General features: G+C 36.3%; 1 protein-coding gene across 1 annotated transcript in view; it reads left to right on the top strand.

The window, feature by feature from the left end:
• LOC126253159 (ankyrin repeat and KH domain-containing protein 1) overlaps window positions 1-14,366 on the top strand; it is a 241,908-nt gene that overhangs the window by 60,656 nt on the left and 166,886 nt on the right. Inside the window, exons 14-16 of the mRNA XM_049954320.1 lie at window positions 2,413-2,531; window positions 2,602-2,790; window positions 13,911-14,058. Coding sequence (XP_049810277.1) covers window positions 2,413-2,531; window positions 2,602-2,790; window positions 13,911-14,058 — 456 coding nt within the window. The remainder of the gene's footprint in view (window positions 1-2,412; window positions 2,532-2,601; window positions 2,791-13,910; window positions 14,059-14,366) is intronic.

The following is a 14,366-nucleotide window of genomic DNA, read 5'->3' as shown; positions in this document are numbered from 1 at the left end:
TGCTTCTCTTTCGTGCCCCTCGACTCTTAAGACTTCCCTCTGATTTAGGTACAAATTGTAAATAGTCTTTCACTCCCTGTATTTTATTTCTGCAACATCCAAAATTTTAAAGAATATTCCAGTCAACATTGTTAAAAGCTTTCACTGCGTGTACAAATGCTATAAACATAGGTTTGTCTTTCCTTGAGCTGTCTTCTGAGATAAGTCGTAAGGTCAGTATTGCCTTGCATGTTCTAAATTTCTGTGGAATCCAAACTGATCTTCACCAATGTCTGCTTCTAAAAGTTTTCCATTCATCTCTAAAGAATTCATGATAGTATTTTACAACCGTGACTTACTAAACTGATAGTTCGGTAATTTTCACATCTGTCAACACCTGATTTCTTTACGATTGGAATTCCTCTATTCTTCTTGAAGTCTGAGGGTATTTTGCCTGTCTCGTCCACCTTGCTCACCAGATGGAAGAATTTTGTCGTGGCCGCCTCTCCCAAGGCTATCAGTAGTTCTAACGGAATGTTATATACCTCTGGGGCCTTGTTTTGACTTAGGTCTTTCTGTGCTCTGTCAAATTCTTCATGCAGTATCAAATTTCCCATCTTACCTTCATCTACGGCCTCTTCCATTTTCATAATATAGACATAAAGTAAATCTTCTTGTATAGACCCTCTTATATACTCCTTCCACCTTTCTGCTTTCCCTTCTTTGCTTAGTACTGGTTTTCCATCTGAGCTCTTGACATTCTTAGAGGTGGTTCTCTTTTCTCTTTAATTTTCCTGTAGGTGGCATCTAACTTAACCCTAGTGCTATATGCTTCTGCATCCTTACGTTTGTCCTGTAGCCACTCTTGCTTAGCTATTTTGCACTCCTGTTGATCTCGTTTTCTAGACATTTGTATTCCTTTTCATTTGCGTCATTTACCACATTTTTATATTTTCTCCTTTCATCAATTACAGTCACTCACTCATGTGTTACTCAAGGATTTCTACTAGCCCTTGTCTTTTTACCTACCTGGTCCTCTGTTGCCTTCACTATTTCATCTCTCGTAGCTACCCATTCTTCTTCAGCTGTATTCCTTTCTTCTGTTCTTCTCAATTGTTGTGTAATGCTCCCTCTGATACTCTTTACAACCACTGGTTCTTTCAGTATATCCAGGTCCCATCTCCTTAAATTCCTATCTATTTGCAGTTTTTTCAGTCTTAATCTGCAGTTCATAACCAATGAATTTTGGTCAGAGTCCACATGTGCCTGTGTAAATGTCTTACAATTTAAAACCTGGTTCCTAAATCTCTGTCCTACCATTACATAATCTATCAAATCTTCCGGCGTCTCCAGAACTCTACCACATATACAGCCTTCTTTCACGACTCTTAAACCAAGTGTTACCTATGATTAAGTTATGCTCTGAGAAAATTTCTACCAGGCAGCTTCCTCTTTCTAAATTTTCATCTGCCTTAACTATCTGAATAATTTCTTTTATCTCATCATTTTTCCTCAATCTTCTCCTAATCTGTGAAGTTAGTTGGCATGTAAACTTGTACTACTGTGGTGGGTGTAGGCTTCGTGTCTATCTTGGCTACAATAATGCATTGACTAAGCTGTTTGTAGCAGCTTATCTGGGTTCGTTTTGTTTTATTCATTATTAAACCTACTCCTGCATTACCCAAATTTTATTTTGTATTTAGAACCCTGTATTCACCTGACCAGAAGTCTTCTTCCTCCTGCCACTGGACTTCACTAATTCCCACTATATCTAACTTTGACCTAACCATTTCCCTTTTTAAATTTTCTGACCTACCTGCTGGATTAATGGATCTAACGTCCACATTCCGATCTATAGAATTCCAGTTTTGCTTCTCCAGGTAACGATGTCCTCTTGGGTAATCCCCACCTTCATTATTAATGTATCTAGTTGCAAATTTTCCTTTGATGGTTGTGGTTGACTCGCCCTAGAATAATTTATTTGAAAGTTGAATAAAAATGTGGTAGGAAAGCTACATGCTTGCATATGAAGGCTACAGCATCAAAGCATTACAACACTCCATTCTGACAGTTAAAATCATGTGAATCAGAATTTAAAACCCCCGATCTTTACCATTAATTTATATTTTTCTGCTATTGGGACTGTGGAAGGATGCCTCATGACATGACTTAGTTTTTCTATCTGCCAGTAATGAGGATGATTGATCTTCCTCAAAGCATTCTCAGATGGATTCATCGCTACAACATCATCAGCAATAAATGATTGTCATGATAATTCCAGCACAAATTTACCGAAAAATCTTTAATGGTGTTTTAAGTGTTGTAGGCACTCAAAATGGTGTTTTTGTTGAGTAATTGGCTTCTGATTATGTAGCAGCTTCTGTACAGTTAGCTATAAGTATGTTCTGCATTAACTACAAAAATGCTTTTCAGGGCGACTTGTAGAACATCTTGCGCAGCAAAAACACAATACTCAAAAATCATTGTTGAGAAAAAGTCGTTCTTCTGCCATGATGAATGACAGTAGTCTCACCTCAGCAGAAGTCCAGCAGGTAAGCTTTGTACTGCAGAAAAAAATGAACATATTACTGTGGGCATATTTCTAATGTGATTCTGCTTTAGGTACGGAATCAGCCTCTTGGAGATGGTTCCAGCAGCAGTGCTGGTGTTGGAGTTCTGTCAAAAGATGAGCCTAATATTTTAGACAAAGGGAGTACACCTGCTCTAGTGGATGTTGAGAAGGCTTGGAAGCAGCATGCAGCTAGGGAGGATCAGATACTACAGAAACAACAAATTCTGGAAGAACTTCAGGTGAGAAGAATGAATCAGCAGGTGCTAGTGAAGAAAATATGTGGTACAATAAGTACTCTTGCAAAGCTGTGGTGTGTTCAGAAGTGCTTAAAAGCCAAAAGTGGCAAAATTCTATTGTTTCAATTGATATAATACAACTCTGATGCTGTCACAAATGTGTTACAGTTGTGATTCTTCTGGTGGGTTGGTCACTCATGTGAGTGATGTGAGTAATGTGTTTGCCACTAAACTTGTTCCGTCAACAACACTAATGAATAATCATTTCATTGTGCAACTATGCTCAAATACTTTTTGAATTTAAAATGTTGAGGGACTTTAAATGCTTAAGGGACATTGGCAGTAAAATTGCTGAAAAATTAATCCGCCCTCCTCCATCCTTGTTTCTCTAGTACTTAGAAATGGAAAAGGATGTATGTAGGTCAATCCATACCAAGTGGCCCATCACTAGTTGCTTGATCATATTGGAAAATTTGATATTTGCTGCATAATTTCCTAATCTTTAGTGGACCCAAAATTATTTTTAAAAAGGTCTTGTTTTTTAAATTATATTATAATTGGTTGCCCTAGGCCTTTTGTATAAAAAATATTTAGTTTAGTGCACTCAGTTCTACAAATTAAAATTATCACCACCTAACTGAATGTATTCCTTAATATATTTTTAATGGCTTGAAGTTATTGACTGCAAATTAAAAAAAACCTCAAGTTCTGAGCAGTAGTTCTCCACATGAGTAGCAATTTCTCACCCTTAATAGTTCATGTGCAGCTACAATAAATAGTATATTTATTTTATATAGAGTATCAGTGGTGGGAAGCTTACACTTACACTTAACAGACCTTTATGATATCAGCCCTCGGTATAAATTTTGATTGAGGTTCAGTTGGAAGTTATGGAGGAAAAAAAAATACAAATACGAGTCAAAAATACATTTTTTTAACATCTGTGATATCTAGGCTTGTGGGAAGTATATCAATAAGGTAATTTATACACATCAAATTAGAGCAACTAGTGATTATTTGTTGAAGCAATCATCTGGACACTCAGTTGACTTTTAGCTCCTTAAGTGTGCAGTTGAAAAATGGAGTCTGTGTTCTATTGGTGTTATTAAAAAAGCTTGCCATAAAAGTCTATATGGAGTGTTTAAAGACATCACTTTAATTGAAGATTGTAATGATGAAGAAAAAATAGTGTTCTTCTTAAGAGTTGACTCAGAAGTTAAAGCAACTTGCAAATACCATAAAGTGAAATACTTTAAAAAATCTCATCCACCTTTCTGGTCTTGCTTGGATGCTTTTAAGAAACATAAGAAGCCTTTAACAAAACATCTGAGGATAATGTTAGATCATTATTCTAAGCCTAAAGGCCCTTTTATCAATATAATACCAGGAAAAACATTGTGTCCAACAATTTTTTGCTAAGGTAATTGTAATTAACAAAGAAAGGGATAGTGATGGTTCACATAAAGAATTTTGTGACTTCTTAGAAACAATAAAAACTTAAATGAAGCAAAAAGACCTTTTGTCTTGAATACAAAAATTGAGAAAGTGGCACTACAGTCAAAAATAATTGGAAGTTTAATTTCAAAAACAAATATGTACTAAACCAGGGAGAAGTTCTAATAATTCACCAACTGTATAAGATTATTTGATAGGAAAGTTAAAAACTAAAAGCCATATTTCATACAAAAAGGATAATATTTCAAACAAAGAGGATAAAATTAAGATTATCAGTTTACTGCCAAATTCTTGGACTCTAGAAAAAATTACTAATGAATTTAATGTGTCAGAATGTTTGGTTAAATTAACAAGGCATTTAGTAAAATGAGAGGGAATTTTACCTGCATAACAAATGAGTCATTTAATTTGATTGATCAAAACACGATCGAAAAGGTCATTAGGTCTTATGAAGATGACAGTAATAGCCGTTTGATGCCAGGCAAAAAAGATTGTTACTATGTATGCAAATGGTACTAAGGTTCAAATACAAAAATACAAACACTGTTTAACTTACATGAACTATTCAGTGAATTCGAAAAAGAAAATCCTGACATTAAAATTGTAAGGTTGAAATTTTGCGAGTTAAGACAGAAATGGTGTATTGTGGCAAGGGCATCGGGCACCCATAAGGCCTGTATTTGTATCACCAAAATGTAAAGTTGTTAATAGATGGGGCCAATCTTAGAGTTGATTACAAATACCTTGTGGGAGTTCTAGTATGCAATACAGACAATTAAAATTTGGAGATTGTGGGAAAATGTCAGGATTGTCCAGGCAAAAAAAATTTACATGATGTGCTTGACGAATCATACGACGAAGATTTGATGCCTGACAATACAGAATACAAACAATGGGTGACACAAGACAGAACAAAGATGGTGACAAAAATTAAACCAGAAGAATAGTTTCTTGAAGTGCTGGTAGCTGACCTTGAAAATCTGAAAGTGCATTATTTCTGTCTCTATGCTGTTCATTTTTGGAACACAACCTACGACCATCTTAGAAGAGATGACACTTTCTGCAGGACCTGACCATCATTTTGCAGGACAATGCTCACGCACGTACAGTGCAAGCTGTTACTGATTTGTTTGACTTATGGGGCTGCTAAGTGCTATACCACCTACTGCACTCCCCTGACTTAAGCCCTTGTGAGTTCAACTCAGATTTCTAAACTGAAGGAAACACTTCGCGGCATTTACTTCAGAACTGCTACAAATTTGTGAGGCAATAGACTGCGCCGCTCGAACTGTCAACACGAATGGAACTGCTAAGAGTATCCTAAGACTTCCACATCGCTGGCAACCGTTATACACAATGCTGGTGACTTCTTTGAAGGTCAGTAAAACTCTGAAACACGTGTCTATTTTGTACGAACTGTAAATAAATAGTTCCCACTATTAAAGTTCCAACCCTCATATATTAAGCAATACATTCATCTAGGTGGTGGTGGTTTTAGTTTGTAGGCCAGGGTGTGCTGAACTAAATACTTTTTATTTGAAAGTCCTAATTCAACCCATTATTGAATAATTTAAAAAATTGCAGATTTTTAAATGATAAAAATATTTTTTTAAATTTCTTATTGTTTGAGTCTACTAAACATTAGGGAATTCACCCAACAAATATAAATTTTTTCTGAGATGGTCAAGCTATAAATTATTTTTTTCATTGACCACTTGGTATGGAATGGACTGTAACACATTTATTAACACATTAGCAGCTGAGGCAGTGTTTCCATCAGACTGTAAAGAAAGTGAGGGATTTTGAAACATTGAAGTTGTGCTAGTGATGTACTACCATACATTGTATGACTAATTTTTTTTCTTACAGTACAATGTACAATGACTCAATGAAGGAATTTAAAGCTGCTTGATTTGTGGTGATAATGTCATGGTGGCTTCTGTGCACCAGATAGATTTAAGTGAACTGTATGATGCTTTTGCAAAATATCAGGCAGAGCTTGGTGGTGGTGGTGGTGGTGGTGGTGGTGGTGGTGAAGAGTGAGAGGATTTGCCAAGTTTTACTGGAACTGTTCACACAGTTTGAAAAACTTTTTCTCATTTAGTGTAGAACAGTTGGTGCTTACCAATACCAGCAAGCTGGTCTGGCACAACTGTTCCTGTCAACTCGCTATACTGGCAGGAAAAGTGAGTTTCAAATGAATTCCTATTGACTTACATGAAAGGGTTGTAGCAAAAATACATATTTTAGGATTTGCTAAAGCCAAGTCAGTTTTCCCCTGATTATAGAGTACTACAATTACGGCATAAAAATTTCCAAATTCTGAATGAATCGCTTCTACATTTGAACTAAACACCTACTTACGGAAAACCCTCATTTATTAGTTTGTGTCCTACAACTGTGATCTGTTTTCCAGTATTTGCAATTGGTTCGAAAGCCAGAAAGCTTCATCTTTGAGCACATTTTGTGGTAAGCTATATATTACACATCATAAAGTGTGAAAGCAAATAATGGAAAGTCCAGAATTGATATTGTTATATATCTAAAAGTGTTGCACATGACCATAATGCAGCATCTATTCATTGCAGTATACAACTAAATTGCAAGTAAACTTTATAGTATGTCCATACCCCTTCTGGTTACGTGACCCTCCCCCACTCCATGCAAATACACACACAAATTCTTTTTTTACTTATCTGTAGTCTAATTTGTACATTATAATGTATTGCTGTGCCATATTTTATAGTTACATAGTAGTTAATTAAATATTCTGACATCATAATGTCATAGCATTTCGTTACTAGTGTGAATGAAGTTTTCTGCAAATATTAAAGAATGATATAACCTCCTCCTCTTCCTTTTTGAAGAAGGCTGTAGGTGAAAGGTTTATATAGTCTTTTTATCGTGCCTGTCTGCAACTCAAAATGTTATCTTTACAGAGTGTAGCAGTATATCCTTCTCATAGTACTGTTGATGTTCCATCCTGGGCATTGTATTGTTTGAAAGACTGATGTATCAGAGTAAGTTAAAAAGTAATTGTTTGAAAAAAAATGTTGTGTTCAAGCATGGATCTACAGTAAACTGTTAGAATTATAAATGCTAGCTGTTGAATAGGTGTGAGCAACATAACTATATATTACATAAATAAGTTCATTGAAAGCAGCATATCTAAGCACAGAAAACTTGGGAAAATAGCCAAGAAAACATGGACAGCACAGGGCCAGTTACTGAGAACAAATGGCCACTCAGAACAGCTGGACACACAAGAAGTAAAACAGCCTATCATACAACTGTAAATTCATTTTTTTCATTCAACAGTTTTGTGGAGTGATGTTTCTTATTTCCATAAATCTTGTGTTTCTTCCAAAGACTTCAATAGCTGGCTGGTCCTTTGGCACAATGTGTAAAACTTGGATGTTGTAATTGTTGTTGTTTCAGTGCTTCTTGTACTCTTGTGTTGGTGTTGTCTATGTTGTGGACACCTGTTTGCGAACTAGCATTTATAAGTTTACGCAGCACATTAAACATCATATCTGTGGCTTTGTAACACAGCCCTGTAAACAGTGGTTATGGTCAGGAACACCTAGCAGCCAAGCCGCCCCCTGCATCCTCCTTGCCCCCCCTCCCAGCCGTGCCGTGAGTGCTGCAGCTGTAACTACGGCCCTACATCGTGCACCATGAATTAACGATCTAAAGATATTTCAAAAACTTTGTTGTTGTATACAAAAATAATTGCCCAATACAAACATAGAAAAATAATCTACGGTCATGATTAAATAAATTATGTTGCATGTAAATATGTGATATAATATTATGAAATGCGTAAACAAAGAGAAGATCAAAACAGTAATGAGTACTAAGATCTCAGTCAAAAGAGGAAAACAAACAGTTATTTTTTATTCATGTCAGCTGACCCACAAAACAACAGAATGATGGATACCATTCTCTTACAGTACTTTTATGGGATTATCAAAGGTTAGAAATGTGTAACGCAGAACATGTAAAAAAAAAAAATTACACACAGAATATAATAAACTTGCCGAATCATGACAATCCCGGAAGTAATAACTTATTATTTCAGTATATTGTCTATCTTCAGCAACTGTAGTATTATATAATGAAATAATAAGCAACCAGTTGCATATAAAAAATTTTAATTTCTTGACCAGTTTAAAGTACTTACTGCACTTCTTCAGAAGGTTGTACAGGAAAATACTCCACAAATAAGTAAAAGTCAGATAAGAATCCCTCTTTCAATGGTTCTACGATGATCACATTGCTTCATAATCAGTCTGTGATACATAATTAACTCTCTTCTGAAGGTATATGCAATTAAAAGTGCTGTGTACCTTCCACGAGTACAATGTCATCATCCAGTAGGCCACGATTAGTGCTACTATTTATATACTTTATAGGCTATACTCAGTATGTTCAGTCACTATCTTAGCTTCAATAGGCTGCTGAAATTTGGTGTAATTAGTTAGCAATAAATTAATCTGATGGCCATCACCTTATCAGTCATAAGAACCTAACTGTTACAAGCTAATTCTTTTCACTTTTTCCTGTGTATAACTTCTCCCCCTTCTGCCCCCGCTATTCCAACAACTTGCCCCCCTCGCCCAGCTTACCGGATTATTATTATTATTATTATTATTATTACAGTACCACCCCACCGCCAAACCATACAGTTCCACATGGACTGCTAGTTTCACCTGCTAATTTTGTCTTCTTTCCTCTAGTTTTGTCGCACAATTGGTCTGCTGTAATTGCAGTTGATTATGTATCAGGAACTGATAATAAATATTTCCTCTCCTGTATATAATTAGTTACAGAAACCTACCAAGGTAGAACCTACCTAGGTAGAATGTAATTACTTAGTAAGCTACAATTAGTGCCAAAATCATTCCATTACAGTTATAAACCTTGATTACAATACAGAAGTTACCATTAGTATACACCTTATCAGTTGTAAGGATTTAGCTGTGTTAAGCCTATTTTGTCCCTATTCATGACAATTGTCCCTGTTCATCGCATTCCGTGGTCTCTCCCTCCCTTTCACCATCCCACTCCACTAACTGTCTCTTACATGGTTTATCACATTAGCACACCTCTCTCCCAAGGTTCCCTGCATCTGCTCAAGCTCCTCCCTCACACTCTACGTTAGCCCACACAGTTTTATTACCAATGAATTTTTTTAGTAGTATTTTACTCACTATAGCTTGAACATACACTGCTACATTTATTTGCCATTAATCAGCTATATACAGTCACATATAAACAGTTGCTCACAGCTGCAGTTAGTCCACATTTTATTAGTGGTACATATGTCATAGGTAGTTGGTTTTTCAACTTCTTTTTCAGATTTCAGTGAGTTGATCATCTATAACTACAGGTTATTAGTCATCTACAGTTCTAAGTAGTAAAGCATTTCCAATTCTAAGAGATTAGCCTCTTACATTGCAAGATAGTTAATCATTTATGGCAGGTATTAAATCAGCTACATCCTGTAGGTGGTGATTTATCTTTCATACACATTGTTAGCTCTATATAAATTATGACCTATGGACAATGTTCTTAAACTTAGATGCGTTACAGTTACAAGGAATGTTTACAGCTAATAAGCACTTTTATTCATTCGCAGTCAGGTAGTCCAATGTATTGTGCTCATTACATACATCTTATGTGAATGTCGCTAGTTATGTTCAGCTCAAGAAGCGTATTTAGAACTTTATATATATTCTGAACTAGTTATTCATGGTATCAAAAGTATGCAATGGTGCCTACGTATCTTTTCTTCTGTAGTTAATTTTTAGTCTTTGTTTTAGCTACCGACTAGGAATAGTTTTTGCGTGTTCTCCAGTTATTACTTCTTGCCTCTTGATGCAGTTCATGTGATGTTTTTGCAGGCATATTTCCTGCTGCCATACTATTGACATCCCTACACCAATTCGACGTGTTCTAAAATGTACAGTACCATACAATTGATGTTAATGTTACTAGATACAATTCTTTCACAAAATGTACTTGCGACCTACATGTATTCCAGTGCTAGTTGTCTTATTATATAACTATGCGCATGCTACGTTCTCCAAAAGGTCACTTTCCGAAACTTAATAGTCACTACATCTGTGTGGACCTTAGTTCCCAAATTTCCCATACATAGCACCACTTGTCATTGATATTAACTTATTTTATTCATCATCAGGATTTTTCTTTTATTATTTAGCTTACTTTCTCCCCCACTCTGAGTCCATCTTCAAGGTATGCATGTCATTGGCTGATTCGCTCGTGTTCTGGCGTGATGTCTGATGTCTGCACTTTTTGTTTCGCTTCTTTGTACTAGTTTTGTGCAGAAACTCCGAACTACATGTAGGCATCTGTGAGTTCTTATTTTATTAATGGGCTCAGTATTGCATTATTTATTGCTTCTGCATATATTTCTTAGGGCCATGGAATTGTGCTGTATGCACTTTAACAAAAATAAATAAATAAATAAATAAATAAATAAATGTATTTTCCTGTATAGGCTTCTGAAGGACACTAAGTGTCCAAAACTAGTCAAGAAATTAAATTTCTTGTATGCAACTGCTTGCTTATTATTTCATTATAACTTAATAGTTGTCTCGTCGTGTATGAAAAGATGGAGTTGTACAGTTGAATAGTTATTTTTTTTTTTTCAATAAATTAAAATCCCTTCAAAACAGTGTTAGAAACAATATATTAGAACAACTTGAAACACAGAAATGCAAAGACAAGAAGACAGTATAATGAATGAGCAAACAGAATGACAAAGTAGATTTATTGATGTAGGATGCCGTTATTATGCTGCGGTGAAGACCTACACACAGGATAGATTCATATAGAAAAGTAAACGAACTGCGCTTTGTCCTAGGTTGGAGACTTGTTTGGAAAACCTGTAGAATGCTTGGAGAAATTGAATTTACTGGAAAAGTGAGTTAAAACTAAGAGATAATGAAAAACTAATGCAATTCTGAGAGATTCTAGGGGAGCTGCCTGTTTGTTGACAGAAAAAAAGAGTGATTTTGTTATAAATCACTTTTGAGATTCTGCTTCACTTAATGTTGACAATTTCCAGCTCACTAGTTGACCTTAGGAATCTCCATTATTGTGCACGAGTTCTCTGGCTCCAGGTCCGTTTCTCAATGCATGGTTGTGATTGTGACAGAGTATGATGCATATTAGAATTTGTTTATGTATCTGTGAATTCATTATTCACACGAAATCAAAGGTGATTTTTTGATAGATAGATAGAGAGAGAGAGAGAGAGAGAGAGAGAGAGAGATTGATGATGGATGGATTGATTTTATTAGAAATATACATATGGAGTTATACATGGATGGATATGAATTGTAGATGACCTTTAAATACTCACATTTCAGTTCTTTTCTACTGGTATCAGTACATTCAGTAATGACAGTATAGTGAAGAGCATCAGAGGTGTCATTGCTATCAAAGGCTATGGATATTACTTTCCCGGGATGATAGTCAGAGACAGGGTCCTGTAAAGTTTTTTCATACGCTTGAAGTTATTTCATGACACGTCTTAGCATGGAATGGTGTCAGGTAATGGTAATTAATGAGTTTACAGGGAAAGCAGGAACTTAAACTTAACAGAATTATTAATAGAACTGTAAATCCTAATTGAACTTGGAATTATCCTCCCAAAAAATTTGTACACACACACACACACACACACACACACACACACACGCGTGATCACTGTCCTTGGCCACTAAGCCCAGATTGGGCTGTATGGCGGATGATCGAACTGCCCCCAGACGTACTGTTCAGTGAGGTTTTGAGTGACACAAGCAGATTGGGAATGCTCCCAAATGTACTGTTCAGTGAGGCTTTGAGTGACACAAGCAGATGGGAACACATGTTGTCCTGAAGCAGCACACTGCCTTGACCAGCATTCCTGGCCTTTTGTTTAGATTTGCACACCAAAGTTTTCTCATTGTTTCAGAGTATTGTACCGCATTGAGTGCTTAACTTCTGGGAAGAAATTCAACAAGACTGCTGGCCCACCAGTCCCTAGAACATGGTGTACATGATTTTTTTGCTGAGAGCAATGTTCCAAGCTTCTGGTGTTTTTTTTTTGGCGGGGGTGGGGGGGTCATGAGTGTCTCCGCTCCGTTGACTGTTGTTTAGATTCTGGAGTGACATGACAAACCAGAGTTTCATTTCATCTCCCTCATTGCTGTATTGAGTAAGAAATGTTAAATCACAAGCCAAGTCGCTTTGTTTTGTGGATTTCCGAAACATTTTTGGAATCCAACCAGAACATAATATGTAAAAATTTGTGATTTGTGACAGTCTCCTGGAGAACAGTTTTTTAAATTTATGGAAACTCATCATGACGCATTCTTATCCTGAACAGTCTGTTTTCACGAAATTTCTCATTCACTTTCTCAACCAAACCACCGTTGATGACAGAAGGCCTCCCACTTTGTGCTTAATCATGACCATTGGGTCATCAGTCATTGAATTCTCTCATGCACTTTCTCACCATTCCATCATTCATTACATTTGCACCATAAGTTGACTATGAATTTCAGCTGACTTAACATTCGTTGTGTTTGAAAACTGTATTACAGAACTCGCTTCAGTTGCTTGGCTCAGACATTATTAAAGACGTTGAACAATCTCTGATACATGTAAATACAACACAAGCCATCTGTAATGGCATCAGTGGAAAGCTAATGAACCAGAAGGAAGAGTGCAAATGTGTGGAACTGCGACCGTAGTGCTGTAGTGATGGTAGAATCAAACAGTACTTAACTTTCCGGGCATGCTTTGTATACTGCAGGATCATTGCGAGTCAGTAGAACATAATAATAAACTATCAGCTTTCAAACTAGCTGAGACCTCTGGCTACACTACGCATCAGTCTGTCACTTCAACCAAGATTTTGCTTTCATATTAATTGGCTTTGCCTAATCACAACCAAATTGTCACCTTCCAACCTAACGTAGATCTTGGCCTATGCTACAGATTAGTCTGTCGCCACAGTGTAGATTCTACATTTGAGAAGAAATAGTTAATAATAATTCAACAGACAGTACCAAAATGTTGTCGATCAATAAAGGAAACTCCTGAAAGTAAATAAAGTGGAACCCACATAATGTGAATAATTTATACAATTTTATCACTACAACAAAGATTAGTTTGTATGTTAGCAGAATCAAGATGTATCTAGTTAACAGCTTTTGATTGGCTACCATGTATCTTCCCATTGTCTGTAACTTGACGCAGTGAAGCGTTTCCAACATTCTCTTTATACCTTGACAAAGTGCAACTTGGGGCTGGAGCTGTGTGAAGTTTAGATGGTTAGTTTTGGGAAACTTTTTGAAGAAATAGTAATTCTCCAGCATGTTTGTGCAGGGGAGGGGAGGGGTTATTATCTGTCCCATTTGCCACCATGTTGCACACGTCTCCTTGTACCCTTCAGCTCAATTCATTGATTCTCGCTACCCGGTCTACTGCATGTTTACTGTTGGTGATCTTAAGAATGTTGTTTTGTAGTTGATGGCTTTCCTGAACAAGTTGATCAGAATTTCAACATTTCTCATGAATACTCAAACCATTTAACATACTTTATTGTTATGCTACTCATACTTAGTGTTTTTTCCATCTTTGTTTTCCAGAGGGTTGAAAGAGAATTACAAGAAAAAGGTCCCAATCAGCTGCTGTTGCCAGATGGCAGCCTTGGGCTTACAAGTGCTTCTGTGATACCCGTGGCTCAACCTCTCGGGCTGAACATCGATCTCAGTCCACAGCCATTGGCAACTCAAGGTTTGCTATGTATTTAATATAACTTAACTTGAGAGTACCAAGAGTACATTGCAGTACCACTCAAAGAAAGTGTTTGTGTTAAAGTTTTGTTTATTGAACTGCTTTTGAATACACTTAAAATCTGATGCGTACACAAATAAATCTGAAGTTTTCCACTGAATGACACAATATGTGTTGTTGTGAATGCTGTCATATGGAAACATGAATTTTACTTGCATATGTGTGCCAAGAAAGTTTAGTTTGGCCTGTCACTTGATATCAACATTGATAATTGAATGTTGAAAGTAATTCCGGCAATTTCATTTTTC

The sequence above is a fragment of the Schistocerca nitens genome, chromosome 1, assembly GCF_023898315.1.
Source record: "Schistocerca nitens isolate TAMUIC-IGC-003100 chromosome 1, iqSchNite1.1, whole genome shotgun sequence".
NCBI lineage: Eukaryota > Metazoa > Arthropoda > Insecta > Orthoptera > Acrididae > Schistocerca > Schistocerca nitens.
The sequence above is the reverse complement of the archived record's forward strand: the minus strand, read 5'-3'. Positions and strand labels throughout refer to the sequence as shown.